The sequence below is a fragment of the Hippichthys cyanospilos genome, chromosome 13 (genome assembly GCF_059441005.1).
Source record: "Hippichthys cyanospilos isolate Australia breed blue-spotted pipefish chromosome 13, RoL_Hcya_1.0, whole genome shotgun sequence".
Taxonomy (NCBI): Eukaryota; Metazoa; Chordata; class Actinopteri; order Syngnathiformes; family Syngnathidae; genus Hippichthys; species Hippichthys cyanospilos.
The window spans coordinates 5,735,575-5,755,127 of record NC_142381.1 but is presented as its reverse complement, the minus strand read 5'-3'; the positions used below and the strand labels follow the sequence as shown (position 1 = coordinate 5,755,127).

Sequence of the window (19,553 nt, the reverse complement as noted above, 5' to 3'; positions counted from 1 at the left end):
CTCGCTACTTCAATACTTGGCTCATATATCGTGCCCACAGTTCATTTCAGATATTTCTCTTCATGAAAAAAAAAAAAAAAACTATATTGTGGAGAGACGCACTGTGAAGGTTCCCTGCATGCCAGACAGACAAATACACATGCCACAGACATTCCTCGGACGTCAAACGACTGTAGTACACAGTGGTTGAGCAAGGCGGGTGCGAGAGTGCAGAATAACACTGTTATCCCTTCCCATTTACATTCCTTGGCTGTAGTTAGGATCACAGAGAGCCGCAGTTGCCCTCGGATTAACGGCACACAGACGTTTAATTAGAGTGAAGCCTGTAGCTGACCAAACGTGATAACAAGCAGAGTTTACACTTGAAATTCCAATTTATTACAAAAGAAATCTAGGTATGAATATTACCACTCTCCTTTTCGTGGTCACCACTTTCTTTCAGCCGCCCCTTCCAATGGCACAGCACTCTTTTTTTTCACATAATAATTTGGATGATCACAGGGAGCACATCATTGAAAATAGGTTGAAAAACACAGAGCAACACCAACACTGCACATATTATACTAGATATATTCTTTATAAACATTCATGCGTGATGACTGATAATTATTTCTCGATTTGCCATTTCCCCTCGTGATACAGTATATGAAGTATTCAGACTGAAATTCTCATTTTGAGAAAACAGTAAGAAGTAAGATAGACATACAGATTAATTGATTGCCATTCTGATAGATAGATAGATAGATAGATAGATAGATAGATAGATAGATAGATAGATAGATAGATAGATAGATAGATAGATAGATAGATAGATAGATAGATAGATAGATAGATAGATAGATAGATAGATAGATAGATAGATAGATAGATAGATAGATAGATAGATAGATGGATAGATTTTCCTCTCTCACATTTTATTTCCTGTTTCCATCCATCCTGCTTTCTTGGTTTGCCACCATCGCACCCCACTGCAACGCTGATCCACCTCTCACCCAGCCATTTCTCACCTCTCATTTCCACCCCTCTTCCATCACCACCATCACACACACACACATGCGCACACTCCTGACGCATATAAACACGCATATACACCATTAGACACGGGCGTGTAAAGCAGGCTAACATGCGTAATTGAGGTGTTGATCACATCTGTCCTCCCTAGGGAGTGAATGGTGGGATTCCAAAAAAAAAAAAATGTCCCATTGACCTTTTGTTAGGCTAAAAAGTATGTAGTGGCGAGTGGATTATCCTGCTGCAAAGGGCGAGTCCAATTAACAGGCTATACAAATCTTGTGATGTGCCTCAGGGTCCTGTCTAGTGTTAATTTCTTTAGTGTTGTGAATGTTGTCAAATTTGAGGGCACATATACCATGAAATATTACACATTTCTTGCATTGTTTGTTTGTTTTTGTTGTTTGATGCAAACATTCTCACAACAGTCCACAAATATTTACGTAAAAAAATAAATAAATAAAAGTGACTGACAGTGTTTTGAGTTCAAACCAAGCCAATTTAGCTATGAAGTTATTTGTATCTTGGGGTGGCATGGTGGAAACCTGGTTATCACATTTACCTCACAGTTCAGAGGTTCCGGCTTTCCTGTGTGGCATTTGCATGTTTTTCCCCATACATGCATGGGTCTTCATAATTCCGAGAGACTCTTACTATTTTTGCATGGAGCAGAACATCCGTTTTCTGACCTATTGTTTTGGTTTTAATTGTCTTTCAGCAGAAAGCTGAAAATGCATTTTTTTTTTTGCCCTTTTATGTAGACAAAAATCCATTGCATTCGTATTTCGGACTGGCTAACACCAGATCTCCTACCTGACTTCTCTCACTTTATTTATTTATTTATTTTCCTCGGAAGCATACTGCATGAGTTAAAAGCCTTGATTAAACATGCGAAGCAGTGGATAGTATCACTTTGTAACTTCATGCTATATTACTGCATTAACGTCATTTAAAGCAAGCCAAACTTATTTTGTGCCACGTGACACACTGTATGCCAGGCGTTGAGGCCATTTTCCAATGAAAGCATATGCATCTTTTCCAGAAGAAAAGTACTTTTAAATGCTCTGTCAAAAATAGTAACTTTCTACATTTAAACGTCTGTTTATTAAAGTTTAAATGTAGTGTGCACTTCCACTATGAAAAAAAAAAAATCATCTTAAATGAAGAGTGAGGAGGAAGTCCATCTTGGCTGAAAAGATGCACTTTGCTGATATAGTGAGGCACCTGCTGCATCAGTGTGTGAGTGGGCGTGTGCAGTGCAAAAGCACTACTGTGCATGTGCGCATGGGTGTGTATGTTCATATGTGTGTGTAGGTGCGTGTGTGTGTGTGTGCATGCCCTCAAATGGTTTCACAAAGACCTCCCTCATTCACAAACTAAGCCATGTGGCACTGAGTCGGCCCCTTTAAGAGGCATGAGCTTTCTACCGAGGCTGACTTGGAAAAAGATGAGTGCCGATACATTATTCACCACCAAGGACACACACACACACACACACACACACGCAGATATACAGACACACACACACACATAGTCTTAACACGCAAGATAACCAAGGACAAAAACATGAGGCAGTCATCACCTAAATGAGCAACAGAAAGGTGCAGTAGTATAAAGTGATAGGTATAATGTCCGATGGAATATAAGGAATATAATATGCACTTTACCTAGTGGCCAGATTGTCAAACCAACATACACACCAACAAACCCAATCGAAGGGCGAAATCTTCAGCATTCTGTTATTCCGTGTGCATAATTTATAGCAGCCCCAGATCTCCCCGCTAATGACACAACACTAGGGCATCTGCAGCACAGCAGCAACAGCTGACTGGCATGGCAGCGTATGTGTGTGTGTGTGTGTGTGTGTGTGGGGGGGGGGGGGGGGGTATTGTGCTCTGTTAAAGGAAGGACAGTATGAGATGCAGAAGGAGATAGAAAAGGAAGAGAAAGAAACAGAGTGTCTGAAATAGGCACAGATAACGCAACGTTGTTGAGGCACATGTGACAAGCCTTCCAGAAAGCACACACACACACACACCCACACACACACATCTAGTATATTTATATTCCCTTTAATGTTCACTATGGCCATCGGACTGAGTGTTGTAACAAATTAATTATTAATAAATCAGAAACTCCTTTTTCAGTAACATCGTCTCTCTTCGCTACCAGATGTAGACAACAGTTCCCCAAAATGTGTTTGCGCGGAGAGAAGATACTAACGAAAGCTGGTCTAGGGTGTGGTCTTGGATACAACTCCTGTAGCAAAAATTGTCTTGACATGCTGCTGCAAAAGAAACAGAGTTTTCCTAATTCTGAGATCAATGCCAAAGTGATTCTGCCCGCCAGGTGGTTGTTAAACTGATGCAAGATTGAGCTAAGAAAGCATCAGTTTTTAGCATAAAGACCTGCTCTCAATATGTGCACACATTGCAGGCTTGGTTGAAATCACTTTAATTTGACATCATCTGCACATGGACAAAATTGTTGTTACGCCTCTGTAAAGGAAGAATAATAATTATTGTAAATACATTTTTAATGGCAATCAACCAATGAAAATCAGACATTGCTTTTGGATTTTGCTTCAATAACAATTACAAGCTTTTGAAGCAAAAAATGATGATACCCCTTGGAAAGATTGAAAATAATTTGATTATAGGAAAGTGGTCAACCAAGATGTGTCTTGTAACTAGCGTCACATGTCTCTTCAAACTTGTAGAGCAATCAGTCAGCTTTTTAAAGGGTGACAAGTAGTCACCATACAGTTTGATGATATTTTGGTTATCACACTTTAACATTAAATAGAGAAAGTGAAGGAGACAGTTGCTGAGGGAGATTAAAAGAAATATATAGAAACACATGTTGATTCTAAGACTTTAAAACAAGGTTTTACGAATAATTGACGTTGTGTTTGCAAGATAGCAATGATATTTCTGCTCATTTCAGGTCTGTTCACACTGAACAGCTTGGATTTTACATCATACACCCATCAGTAGATTTTGGACATTGTGGGAAACACGGAGGTTAGGCTAAAGCTAATACCTAAGGCTACCCAGCATTTTCCTTGCTAATGTGCCGTCATTGGTGAGCAAGATTTAAGACTTCGGACTACACAACACAAGAAACTCATAGATTACAGTGTCATGGAAACATGCCCACACGATGGATTAGCAGACACCACTATCGAACTTGCTGGACGCTACTCAGTGACTCCGGTAAGACAATGGGTGGAGGATTGTGTATTTACTTGTACTTAAACTTGCTTATACTACTGGACTGATGCCTATCTACAAAGTGATTCTTGTTTATCGTTTTACACAAAAGTTGTGAATGTGAGTAGTGACATTACAAAAGTACTATTTATGGTTATAAATAAAGCAGAATGCTAATAAGTAGCATTTGCACTCCTTTTAAAGATAAATCGTTCTTCTATTTGAATCATTTCCATTTATGTAATTTATTTAATTTTGTATTTTTGTGTATTGAATAAAAATACACAAGTTCTTAAGTTCTGGTTGTCTGAGGTGAAGTGAAGGGCATGAGGTCAGAAATGTAATATCCGTGGACTTTAGCCATACTCCCTGCACCATCCTCCATTGTTCGTCAAACTGCATGTTAATGATCCGCAAAGCATCAGTGAGAATACCCTACAAACACAAGACAAAACTGGAACTTTTTAGCACAGCACATAAGCTCATTTTCACAGAAACAAAAATGAAACATACCAAGAAAAGAACAGTATCCCTACTGTAAAACATGGAGGAATTTCTGTTAAGTTTTGCTTTGCTTTTGTTAAGGATACAATTAAATCTCAAAACTATCATTGTTAATCTGGAGAGAAATGTGCTCTCAGTGTTAGAAATCATGTTCTCAATTGCAGGTCAAGGGTCTTGCAACAGGATAATGACCGTAAACACAGTGCCAGTAAAAACACCTGAGAATGACTGAGAACTTTTCTGTTGTGGCCTTCTATTGTGTGAGCATCGATCTACTGTAAACATCTACTGAACATCTGTAGAAAAATCTGAAACATGCCATCTGGAGAATGGACCCTCCTGAGACAACTTGAGCAGTTTGCTCCGGAAAAGTGGGCCAAAATTTTGGTCGTGTTAACAACTCACATCTGCCCTGTTGTAGTGCTCATGGCAACATGTTTTAGCATGAGCCTAAAGCTTTTTATTTACCCTCTTGATAAAACATTGGCTATTATCAGCGTTATAACATTAATCATAGCAGCATTTGTCATGCCAAAGCAACAGATTTTCCAACATCCTTCGGTTATTCCATTCCTCAATTTTCCTAACAGCCTGTCCGTCTTAAATCGAAACACACGCCAGCTAGAGCAAGGGGAAGGTGGCAAGAAAATTGGGGAGAGAGCATGAGAGTGGTGTGCATCACAAAATCAGTGACAGAAGCATTTGGTAATCAGATAAGCTATTTTGAGAAGAATCTGTCAATGTATCTCAAAAGGAATGCCAACAACAATGATCACAGACCTCTGTCAGGCAGCTGCCTGTAAAGCCTTAGATACACCAATTCAAAGTCGCAAGTCTGGAAGAGTCCTGGTTATCAGTATGCAGCATCTGATTAGTTTATAAAACACCCTCATAATGTCAGAGAATTGACATTGCGTAACGGCGTTGGGAAGGTTGATTGGCTATTACGTAGCCAGTGCATCAGCGCAAGAGGCAAGAACATGACGAACGCGGATAAATTGTAATCGAGGGAAAATATAGGTATGTATTGTTTACTCTTTTATATCCCACCCCATCAACACTTTTCTGGTTGGTATTTTTCAACAGTTGGATATGATAACCACCACCACCAATGGTATGGAGGGGTACTGCTTCTTAGCCACGCACATAAGGTACTTATTAGTCAGCCTCGCTGTTTGACTGTGTAATTCCCGTCCTTTTTCCATCAAGACGTGCCAACAGTCGGGTCAATGCCACAGGGGGTAGATGTCGGTCACATTTGGTCAACGTTGGATTGACGTCTCTAGGCTTTAAGATGGGATGTGTGAGCAATGTGCCCACAACTGAACTGACTTTAGCACTGAGACATCGCTTGACTGATTCTTTCATCATCCTATTCAGAGGATGGATTTGACCTGTTACTGGATATACTGACTCTCACCAAGACATTTCATAGGATTGTCTGCTTTCCTGATTGCAAGATTGGAACGGTTTCCTGTTCCAGCATGACTGTGCCCCATTGTAAAAAGCAAGGTATATAATTGCATGGTTGGTTTACTTCATTGTAGGTTTTCCCAATGATGGATGGATGGATGGATGGATGGATGGATGGATGGATGGATGGATAGATAGATAGATAGATAGATAGATAGATAGATAGATAGATAGATAGATAGATAGACAGACAGACAGACAGACAGACAGACAGACAGACAGACTGACTGACTGACTGACTGACTGACTGACTGACTGACTGACTGACTGACTGACTGACTGATAGATAGAGTTCCATTTGAATACAGTTCCATGTGTACAAAATATGTTCTGGATTTTATTTTCATTAAATTTGACCATCAGCATGAGTTTCAGCTCAAACCCTGCAGCTAAACTGGATAGAAATAGGATTAGCGTGTATTATTATTGTTAGTCATAAAGGTCATCTTGGGTATTGGATGGGGGCAGAGATGGTAGGTAAGACCCAATGCAGAAACAGTCAAGAGTGCAGGATTTGTTTAAGCATTCCATTAAATATACTTTACACTGCTTGTTTACACTGCAAAAACTAAGGATTTGCTGTCTCATGACTTTGTCACTGCAAGTGATTTGTACCTTGGAGTTTTCTGCAGATGATGTAAATGTCAACATTTAATAGACAGTTGCATAGCCTTCATGATGCTGTCTATGTAATAAGAAAAAATACGGCATTTTAACAAGTGCTATGGAAGAGTTTGCAGCACCGGATTATTACAGTTTGCGGGCAAATGATTTGTTTCACTAAAGGTATAGATTTGATTCCATTCAAGAGACCAACTTACAGTAAGTAGAAAGGGCAAATGAAGGGGGAATCGGTTTTGTTTGCATGACTACAAGATGCACTTTCCCCTAAGTCTTATGCACACCAAACAAATGCTTCTTGTGATTACAAATTATCAATCACAAATCAATTCCTAAAGCCAAAGGCAAAACCAAAATGTCAAGCAGATAGGTTGAAACCGGTGGGTGTGGGCTGTAGTGCGTGTTCCAGAATAGCTTTGATTGGCTGAATGGTATTGAGCCCAGTTGTGGATTGGTTAAACTCAGGATGTGTGTCTGCAGAGAACCACTGAGCTGCTCCCAGCTGAAACCCAGCCAGGTGTGGATTTTTTATTTTTGAGGGGGCATGGAAGATATTGATCAATATTATGCGGACTAACCCCATGAAGAAATGCTATTTGTTGAAAAAAAAATAAAGAAAACACCGTCCATTTGAGAATGAAATGTGTTTTGCCTTCATCTGTGACATTCATTGGTTACTTAGCCATCTATAATGTTAATACAGGCTTTAGATGGGCTCTCACTTCACATTGTGTTTCCACTTATCGCTGCCTGAAAATATGTTCTACACTGAAGCCTGATTACAACAGCCGTGTCATAAATAAATGACTCGACCATTTTAGCATGTCACAGGGCTAAAAATAGAACATCACATCGTTAGCCGGGCTGTTAGATGAGCTCTTTGTACAGACGTTTGACTTCCTTCCTGTTCCAACTTCCTCTCAGGATTTCATTCAATTCGATTTGATTCATAAAGTGTGCACTGAACACAAGTTATCTCAAGGCATTTGCCATTTACAACATGTCTTCTTTTTGCCAATTTGTTGATGATTATATCACAACGGGAAAGTTGAATTTGGTTTAGAAATCAAAGGTGGCAAAGACTATTTTATGGCAGATGGAGTAATACTTTGTAGAAAATGAGAACGCAGATTTAAGAACAAATACACACGCATACAGATGACATACTGCACAGTTTCATTTGGAGTGATATGCGCTGAAAGGCTTGCTTATTTAACAAAAAATGAAAGGAAATCTCTTATGGAGAAAAGGAAAGTGCCATTACTTGCTAAAAAGCTGCTGAAAGGAAATGGAACATAGAAAGTATCAGTAAATATACTGTATCAGTCAAGCATTTGAAAGTGCCTTCAAATTCACATGGTATAAAATGGATTAAGGGGTCAGGAAATTCAAGCTAACTCTTGAAAATACACAGATGTGAACAGAGTATTTCCGGCTCATGAAGAATATTCCACATCATAAAGCGGACTGAGAAAATACCAAGATGTGCAAAGGTGTAAATGGGGAAAAAGTTGCCTACGAAGAATCAAAATTATAACACATAAACATTTTTTCTTCATATTATCAATTATTATCAATTGACTGAGTTTTCTGAACCTAGAAAACTGTATTATTTCCCAAAGTAGTTCTGCAAAAAATCTCGGCGTGATATTTGACTCAACTCTCTCCTTTCGAACACATATTAATAACATGACAAGAACGGCGTTTTTTCACCTCCGCAATATAGCTAAAATTCGCCCTATTCTTTCTCTTAGCGATGCAGAAACATTAATTCATGCATTTGTTACGTCGCGCCTAGACTATTGCAACATTTTGTTTTCTGGCCTTCCCATGTCTCACATTAAAAGCCTGCAGTGTGTACAGAATGCAGCGGCGAGACTATTGACAAGGACGAGAAAGTTTGATCATATTACTCCGATTCTAGCTGAACTGCATTGGCTTCCAATACACGTGAGATGTGATTTTAAGGTGTTGTTAATTACTTATAAAATTTTACACGGTTTAGCTCCTTCCTATCTCGTCGACTTAGTATCACCTTATGTTCCGTCCCGACAACTTCGATCACAAAATGCCGGTTTGCTATCGACCCCACGGGCTAAAAAGAAGTCTGCGGGATCAAGGGCATTTTCCATTCGCGCGCCAGTACTATGGAATGCCCTACCTATGGAAGTTCGCGCAGCCACCTCGGTAGAAATCTTTAAATCCCGACTAAAAACACATCTATACTCAAAAGCATTTAGTTAAATTAGCCTGTCTGCAGCCTTCTTCTTTTTTCCTGCCCCCCTCTTCCGGCCGGGAGAGGGGGCTAGCTAGATGGTGAGGGTTGACTTGACCGCCTCCATTGGGTCCTGCGCTGGTCGACCATCACGGGTTAGGAGTCTAGCCGTCTGCGGTCCACCTGGCTGGAATGCGGGATGGTTCCTGCCCAATGGCTTTGCCTGCTGTCAAGACATCACTGCACTATATAGCACAATATGTTTTCTGTAATTTATATTGTTTCTGTGTTCGGTACATGCAGCATCCACTTCAACCTGTGGGCCTGGAAGGGGGCTCCTCCCACCTGTGGTCCCTTCTGGAGGTTTCTGATTTTCCCCAAATTGGGGTTTTTGAGTTTTTCCTTCCCCTTCTGGGAGCTTTGACAGGGGATGCTGTTGTGTACCTTACATTGAAAAGATGTCTCTGTATGACCTCTTTTCATTCTGTGAAGCCCTTTGAGACTTCGGTGATTTAGGGCTATATAAATAAAATTTGATTGATTGATTGATTGATTTAATTAGATGACATCAATATTGATCTACAATTTTGTCAAGTTTGTAAATAATGAAGAAATGCTGAATTAAACCACATTTTCAAAGTCTTGTCTGGTCCTGCCAGGAATGAAAGAGTTGCGTAATTCCTGAACATTATAGGTCATAATAATGGCACTTTGTGTAAAAAGTTTGAGAACCTATCAGGGCTCTCAGATTCTTCATCTGCACTTGTTCTCACACTCATGCATTCTAGAACAGAAAATGTGTTTCTCTAAACTTTTAACACAAAGTTAAAAGCAGAAAATTGTAAATATTTCCCTGGCCCGGCACATCATCTCAGTATTATCCAAAATGATAAAAGCTAAAAGTGCAACAGATGTGTGTGCACTTTATGAGCGTAAAAAAGTCTTTTGGATACCCAGGGAACGGGATGGCCTATCTGAACCCTCCACTCACAGGTCACTGCAGTCACAACTGTGAGACATGTCATGATTTGACATCTGATATACTGGCCCCTGGCAACAATCCTCAGCAACAAGACACAAAGGTCACCTCAACACAAGCTTGTTGTCCACACACATACACACACACACACACACACACACACACAGGAGCTCCACTCTAATCTGTGATGGTGCAGATCTTGCTGGCGATGCTCAAAGAGTCGGAATGCACTGATCACCAGTCAGCAGGAGTCTGCAGTGGATGGAAGGGAGGGAGGGGGGCGTTGCTGGGGGGTGGGGGGGGGCAGTTTCTACGCACACACATCCATATGACACACACCCACACACACATTTTCTACCATGCTTCTCATTTGATTATGGGTGACCGGGTTATGGCGGATTGAAGTGTCAATCGCCTCGCGCATGCGCACGCGCAGACATTGTATTGACTCCACACGCGCACGCGCGAGCCCGTCTCCTTTCACATCAGTTCTAGCGATCCCAACAGTGCATGTGCGCCTGGAACTTACCGCAGTCCTCGCACAACACTCTCTCCACATCCTTCTTGAGCTCCGGCTCACTGGCGTCCACGGGGGCGTAAGACGCCTTGAACACGTAGGGCTCCCCGGTCGGGTCCATGAAAAAGATGTACCTATGGTCCTTCTCCACCGTGGTGCATGGGGCCTCGGAACTAAAGTCCCCGACGGTAACGAGCTGCTCTCTCTCGAGGCCGCCGCTGTTGACTGGCCACACGTCCAGCACTTTGACATTCACACTGTAGGGCTCCCTGGAGGAGACGTTCTCCGGGGAGGAGCGCACCTCGCCCTCAATGACCACAGCTGATCGGTACGCCTGGTCTTGGAGGGAGTTGAGACTCGGGGCGTAACAGGCGAACGAGACCCCGATGACCAGCATGGAGAAATGCACTGGATCAAGCCTCATACCGTCAGCCTGTGCTGTGGTGCAGTGCTGCTGGGCGGCGGAGGGAGCTGCAGGAGAGAGACGGCGGCGGCGAACGGGCTCCGGCAGGGGAGGCAGGGCAGAGGCAGAGTGGCGGACCTTGCGGAAGTGTCCATGCCATCTGTGTGCGCCGCCGCTTTCCCCATACGGCTGCTGGCCTCGTATGGGGGGACGCACGTTCGATAACACACACACGCTCACTCACACACACTCACTCACGCGCACACGCACGCGCGCACACACACACACACACACACACGCACACTCGCTCTCGCACACTAGCCTAGGAACCGGAAACAGCCCGCTTCTCCCGCATTCTTAAAAAATGTGACTGCTGCATTCTCCTTTACCACCCACCCTCCGCCTCTTCTCTTTCCTGAAAGGCAAAGCAAGGCTCGTAAATTAGTCTTCTCTTGAATCCACGGCTGAAACCTCTCCCTCTCGCTCCCCCCGCGTTCTCTCTCTCTTTCCCTCTCTCCGGCTAATAGGCTAGCATCGCATGGGTGGGCGCACTGCCTCTCGGAGTGGGGAAAAAAAGCGTGCGGGGGGGGGGCGCAATAAATGATAAACTCCACTTAAGCTCGGGCCCTTGATCCACTTCTAGCCCCAAAAAGGCAAAGAAAAAAATCTCTGTCCGGTAAATCCGTTAGTCAGTAGAGAGGAACCCGGGGAAGACCGGACTGGATGAGATAGCGGTTATCCGGTGAGGCGGTGCAACAGTGGCGCGCACCCTCCAGCCGCGTCCCCTGCGTCCCTCATCACACGCGTGCGCCTTACGTGAGCAAGCATCACCTGCCCGGTCACTAGCGTCGGTTCGCCGCTCCCTGCGCAAACACCCTAAAATCCGGGACAAACCGCTGCAAAGCACCGCTGATTCATGTGTCGCCAATCCTTTCCTCAAGCCCGGTTGCAGTAGGGATCACGCAGTGCACAGACACAATAGCGTGTTGCCAAGCCTCTCGTTTAGCTGGCCAGTGTGGCTCTCGTTGCTCCCTGCTACACACTGCGGTTGCGATGAGTAACGCTGCGAAATGCTTTCAATGGGCTCCTCGCTTCAGCGTGTGATGTACAGAGAGAGACGCCGCAGCAGCTGAGACACAGTGTGGTGTTGCACGATTAGGTTAAAGCACAATTGAAACCAAAGCAACGTGAAATATCTTACCATTCAAAACACACAGTATTTTATGGGGGATCATGAGGGCACAACTACATCCTTTTTCTGCGCCCATCAATCATGACATCGGCTGTCCAGAGCCAAGCGCCCTTCACTAGAGGTCAGAAGGCCTCTTGATGTTCACCCCGAGAAGAATGAATTCACTGTCATAAAGATCGCATGAGGAAATCGCAGCAAAGGTCATTTTATTTGTGTTCACAAACACAACTAGAGGTTCACATCAGAGCAGGGTTTCTGTCCAGAGGTCTGAAATAGCTGGACGGATTTAACACATGCACCAACCCAACATTGACTTTAGGAACATCACTGCGTGTGATGACGGTCTGTATGCCCTCCTTAAGATCCAATCAACAAAGCTATTTTGGTGGTACAATTTACCCTAAAATGCTACCAAATATCGATTAATTAAATGAGAGCCACATTACTGTGATTGCTGCTCCAGTTCCCGAAATCAGGTTAGTGAAACAGCCCCTCCTCTGCTTTCCACCCAACTGTCTACTCATTCACGAATAATTCATCTTCATCCATGTAGTCTGTTATGTATTCAATGCAAACCTCACTTGTGCAGCCACGAGTACAGTTTTTACTCGTATTAAAGGGGTAGTCAACCCCATTATTTTCTTAACAGTAATACATTCTTCTATTCTGGGCAACTAGTCCTATTGCAACATTCAATTCATAATGCAGACCCAGAAAATAGAAAAGAAAAATAGAAAAGTATATCAAATTCAATAATTAATTATAATGAATTTAATTTCATTTTACTAACTCTGTTAAACATAACTAAAAACTAAAGCAAGGTTGGTTGCATCATTATTAAGTATTACAGATATAACATGTACTGTATATTACATGGTCAACATGTGGGCCAGGATTAGTGTATGTTACTCCCAATATAGGAATATTTAAATCTGAGCTGAAATTTTCTTTCGCCACATCCCCACTATACATGGTATTCGTATTAAGTTGGATGGAGGGACCTATTCATAAATGGTTAGGGTAAACCCTCAGCTGCTCACGTGCTGCTCAAGTGCTTTTTGCGCAAAGAACTCCATGGCAGAACCATGTCAGGTAGGGAAAAACTCTTGCACTCAATTCACCTGATTAAAGCATGCCCAGTCAACATGATTGATAGATAGATAGATAGATAGATAGATAGATAGATAGATGGATGGATGGATGGATGGATGGATGGATGGATGGATGGATGGATGGATGGATGGATGGATGGATGGATGGATGGATGGATGGATGGATGGATGGATAGATAGATAGATAGATAGATAGATAGATAGATAGATAGATAGATAGATAGATAGATAGATAGATAGATAGATAGATAGATAGATAGATAGATAGATAGATAGATAGATAGATAGATAGATAGATAGATAGATAGATAGATAGATAGATAGATAGATAGATAGATAAAGGTTAACCTGGCAAATTGCCCAATCCGACGGACGCCTGGGTTGAGCGTTTCAGCACCGCGGACAGCGACGGCAGCAATCTATACGTGGTCCGCTTAAAGTGCGTCGTTCTGAGCATAAGGTGGGTTTGTTAGAGATTTTTGAATGAACAACTGCAGTGGGAGACTACGGGCGTGGGAGGTGAAACTCTATGAATCATTGCACTGTGATTGGACTTGCGTGTGACTGTTTCTCAAAGGAGTATTATTGATGGTCTCATAGGGATGAATCAGTGCGAAGGAAAAGGGTATTGATGGGAGAGGGGAACTTTCATTTTGCATATTAGCTCACAAAATGTGCATGCACCTATCTATCTATCTATCTATCTATCTATCTATCTATCTATCTATCTATCTATCTATCTATCTATCTATCTATCTATCTATCTATCTATCTATCTATCTATCTATCTATCTATCTATCTATCTATCTATCTATCTGTCTGTCTGTCTGTCTGTCTGTCTGTCTGTCTGTCTGTCTGTCTATCGTTTTTCTTAATAAAACAAATGTTCGTTTTGACATCAGTGTTTAATTGTCTCTGCGTTTGTATTGAGATGGATAACCATTGGATACGCAGGCATACAGCGGATTGAGAGGGGACAGACCGGAAGAAAAACACACACGCATACACTCACACACACAAGCATAGGCGTCCATCAAGACTTTATATGATTAGTCGGGAATCACAACAACACGGTAAAGCGCGTCCCGCTGTGCATATAAGTGCATAGGTCGCTAACGTGCCGGTTCGCATGGAACTACAGTAACCACAGTTCACTTCCTCTTTTATTCACTCCCCACCGCCCCCTCCTTTCCCGAACGCTCTTCTCGCGATAGCTCGCCGGAGCCGTTTTGACAGGCAGTCGAGGTTGCAGCAGGCAGAGGGAGACGCGGTGGAAGGAAGGTAAAGCAGGGAAGGCAGCATCATGGCGGACAGAGACAGCGGCAGTGACCACGGAGGCCCTACCGCAGGCCCTGGCTCGCTGCCGCCTGGTGCGATGGGAGCCATGTCGCGGCTGCAGCACGACACCGAGGAGCTCGCCTCCAAGCGGGTCGACATCCAGAACAAGCGATTCTACCTTGACGTCAAGCAGAATGTGAAAGGACGCTTCCTCAAGATAGCCGAGGTCGGCGCTGGGGGGAACAAGAGCCGCCTCACGCTCTCCATGTCGGTGGCCGTGGAGTTCCGTGATTACCTCGGTGACTTTATCGAGCATTACGCCCAGCTGGGCCCGAGCAACCCCGACCTGGTGCAGGATGAGCCGCGGCGGGCGCTCAAGAGCGAGTTCTTGGTGCGCGAGAATCGGAAATATTACATGGATCTGAAGGAGAACCAGAGGGGGCGGTTCCTGAGGATCCGGCAGACCGTTAACCGGGGCCCGGGGCTGGGAAGCTCACAAGGCCAGACCATCGCTCTGCCGGCGCAGGGGCTCATCGAGTTCCGCGACGCGTTGGCTAAACTCATCGACGACTACGGCGTGGACGAGGAGCCGGCCGAGCTCCCGGAGGGCACCTCGCTCACGGTGGACAACAAGCGCTTCTTCTTCGACGTGGGCTCCAACAAGTACGGCGTCTTCATGCGGGTCAGCGAGGTAAAGCCCACCTACCGGAACTCCATCACGGTTCCCTGCAAAGTCTGGTCCAAATTTGGCAACACCTTCTGTAAATACGCGGAGGAGATGCGCAAAATCCAGGAGAGGAGTCGAGAGAAGCGGGCCTCGGAACTGCTACCCGAGGGCCCTCACGGCCCAGATGACGGCGACGACGACTGACTGACATCAGCTGTCGGGGATGGGACGCCAAACGCAACTGAGAACTCATCGACGAAATGAGACTTAACAGTGTCAAGTGACTGACTGGAAAAAAAAAAGAGATCTCCAAGGGAATCACCCCCGCAAGCCCACTCCCTCCTCCACACGCACACGCACATACACACACACACGCACACACACACACACACACACACACACACACACACGCACACACACACACACACACACACACACAGACAAGGCAGCACCTGGGCTGTCTCCTCGCTCATTTGACTGGATGTCACCCACTTTATCACCATGTCACAGTAAGCGCTGCTATCAAGGAATTTTAACTGTAACATTTCAACTTACTTGATTTCAGTGACGATGAACAGTGTTTATAGCTCTGTCGAAAGATTTTGCACACGTCAAATAGCTTTTAAAAAAAAACAAACTATACTAAAGATTTCACCAGAAATCACAACAAAGCTCTATTATATAAAAATAACAGTCTTCTCATCAAAAGCGTATTTGACATCAGCACAAAGAGAGTATTTATCAACTATATCCCGAATGTATCGTTTAATATAAAGGTACGCAGACAGAATATGGAAGCGCTCTACAAGTGTGCGACCTGCAGAATGGCAAAAAAAAAAACCTGTCTGCATGCTTGTATGTTTGTGTTCTGAGCAGAGGTTTGGTAAAGTAGGCTAGAGTCTTTAATTTGACCTAAAAATGCACAATCTAATTAAAGCATTACTATTATGCTATAAGGGAAAAAAACATGCAGCTCTTACGCACTTCAACAAATGGGATAAATCTATCTCCGTGCTGTCATAAGAATCCGACCCTCTCGCACCACCATCTCCATGGAAACTTCAGTGAAAAAAGTGCTAACTTAGATGTACTAATTATGATTTTGTGAATCAGCTGTAAAAAGAAAAATCCTTAAGATACCCACGTTTTTTGTGGGGGAATTTTTTTTGTTGTCGCTTTGAACCTCCTGGGAGGGAGGGGGGACGAAGGCAAAGGGTCCATTCGGGGGTGTGCAAAGGTTAATATTAAAAGGGGGGTGGGAGATGCCCGCGCAGTGCAGGCATCTTTTCTGACGTCATTACAACCCGTGCCTTATACACTCCGCTCGTTTACGTGTCCTCGTGTGGATGGTCCGTGACCTCTGTCCACTTTCATTTATGAGCGCTGTTACGCGGGCAGATATATCCTCCATACCGACTAAGATCGGCTGGATCCGCACACCTGCTGACACGGGTGCGCGGATCCGGGGCGGTGACACAGAAATCGAGGTGTTCCGCTGCTGAGAGTCGGGGGAGGCCTTGCGAGGTAGCCAGCGCGGCGGTCGCCAACTTCTTTGTGGCTTCTCACTCCTCGGAATGCTGCGCGGCAGCCGAAATCTTCTCGAGATGACGCTGGTGGCTTTGCGCACAGCAGGATGTAAGAAAAAAAAAATGGAAACATAAAAAAATCTGCAGAGGCTCGACGAGACGGTTTCGTCAGTGCGAGGGAGGCAAAAGCTGTTAAAGAACTAGGCGAGGTGTCCTTGCACCTTTTTATCGGTGCAGGGCCAAGGTAGTATATGTCATTATGGTGCTATAGCCCCTCCATTGCTCCTTTGCTCACTTTACGTTTATGTCATCGTTCCCCTTCCTTTTCCCCCCCGAGTTCTTACCGCTTTGTCTTGTCCAAAATCGTGTCGGGTTTCTGCCTCCCAGTTGGAGGCAGAGCTATACACAAGAGAGGGACAGTTCTCTTTAGTGTGCAATATTACATGCATGCCGATCATGCCGTAGTGTCACGTGTATGGTTATCACAAAACAACAATAAATAGGAACAGTATATGATCATTTGAAAGCATGGCAATGTGCTTACTTAACAATGTAATGTTATTTCTTTTTCAGCTCGAAAAACGTTCTATAAAACTTGGATACGTGTGTTGGTTTGCTAGTCCACTATGAACAGCCCACTCTTCTTTTATTCTGCTCCGCACACTCAATGTGGACTCGTCAACCCTCTGCTGTGGCTTGCACTCACTTTGGGGTCTTACACACTTAAACGCACACGGCCTCCCCCCTGCTGAGGCCTCATATTGCTTTTGGAGTGCTTGGGAGGCCTCCACAGTATTTCCAACAAGGCCTCCTCTCATTAGAATCCAGGAGGGTGCTTTGGGACTGAGTCTGACCCCCTTTCTCACCTGAGACCAATGATCATAGGAATGACTTTCTGATTTGTCCCGATTTGATGTTTTCACTTGAGCTAATATTTGGGTTCGTCAAGGAGCTAAAAATTGATTGCTTATCATTTTCTAGAAAAGGTAGAAGGTTTTTCTCTTGAATTGTCGGTGAAATGCCGCCAACGATAGATAACCTGTCTTGAGAAGGGATTGATTTCTTACGTTGGCCCGTGATTTGGATCAACTTGAATTCCACTGCGTGTCTGACAGAAAGTCATGTTAACAAACTTGCAATAGAACTGCCTGTATAGTTTTGGGTAGAGTCCAAGCCCCCTCATAAACAAAACCCATACGTTGTACAGTAGGTGTTGTATTTGGTAGCAAGGGAGAATGTCAGCTGACAGCATCTGAACTCTCCATAGATCTAGAATGACGGTGGTGCCATTTTTTGAGTCCTCTATTCCGACTTGGCATTATATTTTATTTCTTCATGAGGCACTTGTTACCGTTAGCTGCCCGGTTCCTTTTCTCTGTCGGCGACAGTGTTTGCAAATGTGATGCATATGTCATTTCAAAACACAATGAGCACTCAGCAGGATTTTCCATGAACATTTATCAAAGCCAGTCTTTTTAGGAGCCCCTTAATTTCAACTGGCTATCATCGGTAGCGTGCTGAGACGACCGCGCAGGCGTAACATCAGACGGCAACCTTGCCCGGAATGTGAGCGGTGGCCTTCCATTTACTAAACTGGACATCAAAAAGAGGTTGCACATCCAGATTTTAGTGTCTAATGTTGTCCATGCAGAGTCCTTGGTTAACCACACAACCAATAGCAGCCTCTGGTCACATGACTGGAGCCACAGTGCATCAGCTGTCAGGTCCATCACTGGCAGATTGTATAGGCCACTGTTGTGTATAGATGTTCTGAAGGGAAATGGATCCTACGTAGATTTTAGGGTGCGGGAAGAGGGTGTCAATGCACAATGAAGATATCCCATGTCACCGTTGAGTCTGAAGCCCTTTACCATCCCATATGAGATATGTTGTACTTTTCAAAGATATTTTATCTGTGCCGTGTGTGTATCTATAATATATATAGAGAAAAGAAAATATATATGGTTTGTTATATATGATGCGCCTCCTTTCAAAAAAATATCATGTAAACGGGAAAAACACATTTTTCTTTTGCTTTGTATATTTATACTTACAGAAAGCATTGAATAAAAATGGATACCTACTTGCACTTTAGATATATTGAGAAAAATACAAATCTGCATATTATTTTTGATAGGGATCTAATTAAAAGAATATAAATTACTGGCTTTGTGACTATTGCTGGACAGAGATGTATTGAGTTCTACTATTGAAGTATATTTTGTCTGTGTGTCAGAAAGTTTACTGAAGTAAATTGCATGATAAAATAGTGCTATACACCAATATTGTTCTTTTATTTTAAGTTGGTAAAAACGTCTGAGAACTGTGATAACGACCCTATTGTATGTTAAAGCTCCTCTTTCCCTTTCTCGAGTATTTCCTGTCAAAATATGGCCTTTCCTTACTACATGACGATGGTGCTTATACTTTGAATTTGACATCAAGCTCATCCTGTACATTTCAATAACATCAAAATTCGTGTCCTTACACATCATTCATCACCTAAATTTCTGTTGATGGCAAAAGAAAAAACAAAGTGTGCTGATTTGTACAGTGCTGTTTATTTTTAATGTTTGGGGGAGTCTTGTTGTCTGAAAATGGTTAATCATGCAATAAAAGCTCATTCCATGTGTCCCTCTCACTGCACACCTAAATCAACACTACATATATGGATGTTAATGTTTTATTTACAAGCACAGCGCTCCTGTATTGCCACACATGATTTTCATTCAAACAGTGTAACGTTCCATATATTTAAAAGTAGCATAAAGAAACGGATATTAGTATTCCCCTTATATCCACAATGTAGTCACTTCATTTGTGAATAATGGATTTTGTACTG

The 19,553-nt window shown here is 43.3% G+C and overlaps 2 protein-coding genes across 4 annotated transcripts in view; one reads left to right on the top strand and one right to left on the bottom strand.

Annotated features, from left to right (window-relative positions):
• LOC148413605 (pro-neuregulin-2, membrane-bound isoform-like) overlaps window positions 1-11,093 on the bottom strand; it is a 37,298-nt gene extending 26,205 nt beyond the window's left edge. For all 3 annotated transcript variants that reach the window (XM_088431523.1, XM_088431526.1, XM_088431525.1), the window contains exon 1: window positions 10,545-11,093. In XM_088431523.1, the coding sequence (XP_088287649.1) occupies window positions 10,545-10,956 (412 nt within the window). In that variant the 5' untranslated portion in view covers window positions 10,957-11,093. The remainder of the gene's footprint in view (window positions 1-10,544) is intronic.
• Window positions 11,094-14,459: 3,366 nt separating this feature from the next.
• LOC148413604 (transcriptional activator protein Pur-alpha-like) lies at window positions 14,460-19,342 on the top strand. Its single transcript, XM_088430883.1, has one exon. It carries the CDS (start codon window positions 14,544-14,546, stop codon window positions 15,387-15,389), a length of 846 nt encoding a protein of 281 aa, XP_088287009.1. The 5' UTR covers window positions 14,460-14,543; the 3' UTR covers window positions 15,390-19,342.
• The last annotated feature ends 211 nt before the right edge of the window (window positions 19,343-19,553 follow it).

Excerpts from the sequence above, each read along its gene's own strand:
- LOC148413604 (XM_088430883.1), top strand. The coding sequence starts at position 14,544 with ATGGCGGACAGAGACAGCGGCAGTGACCACGGAGGCCCTACCGCAGGC.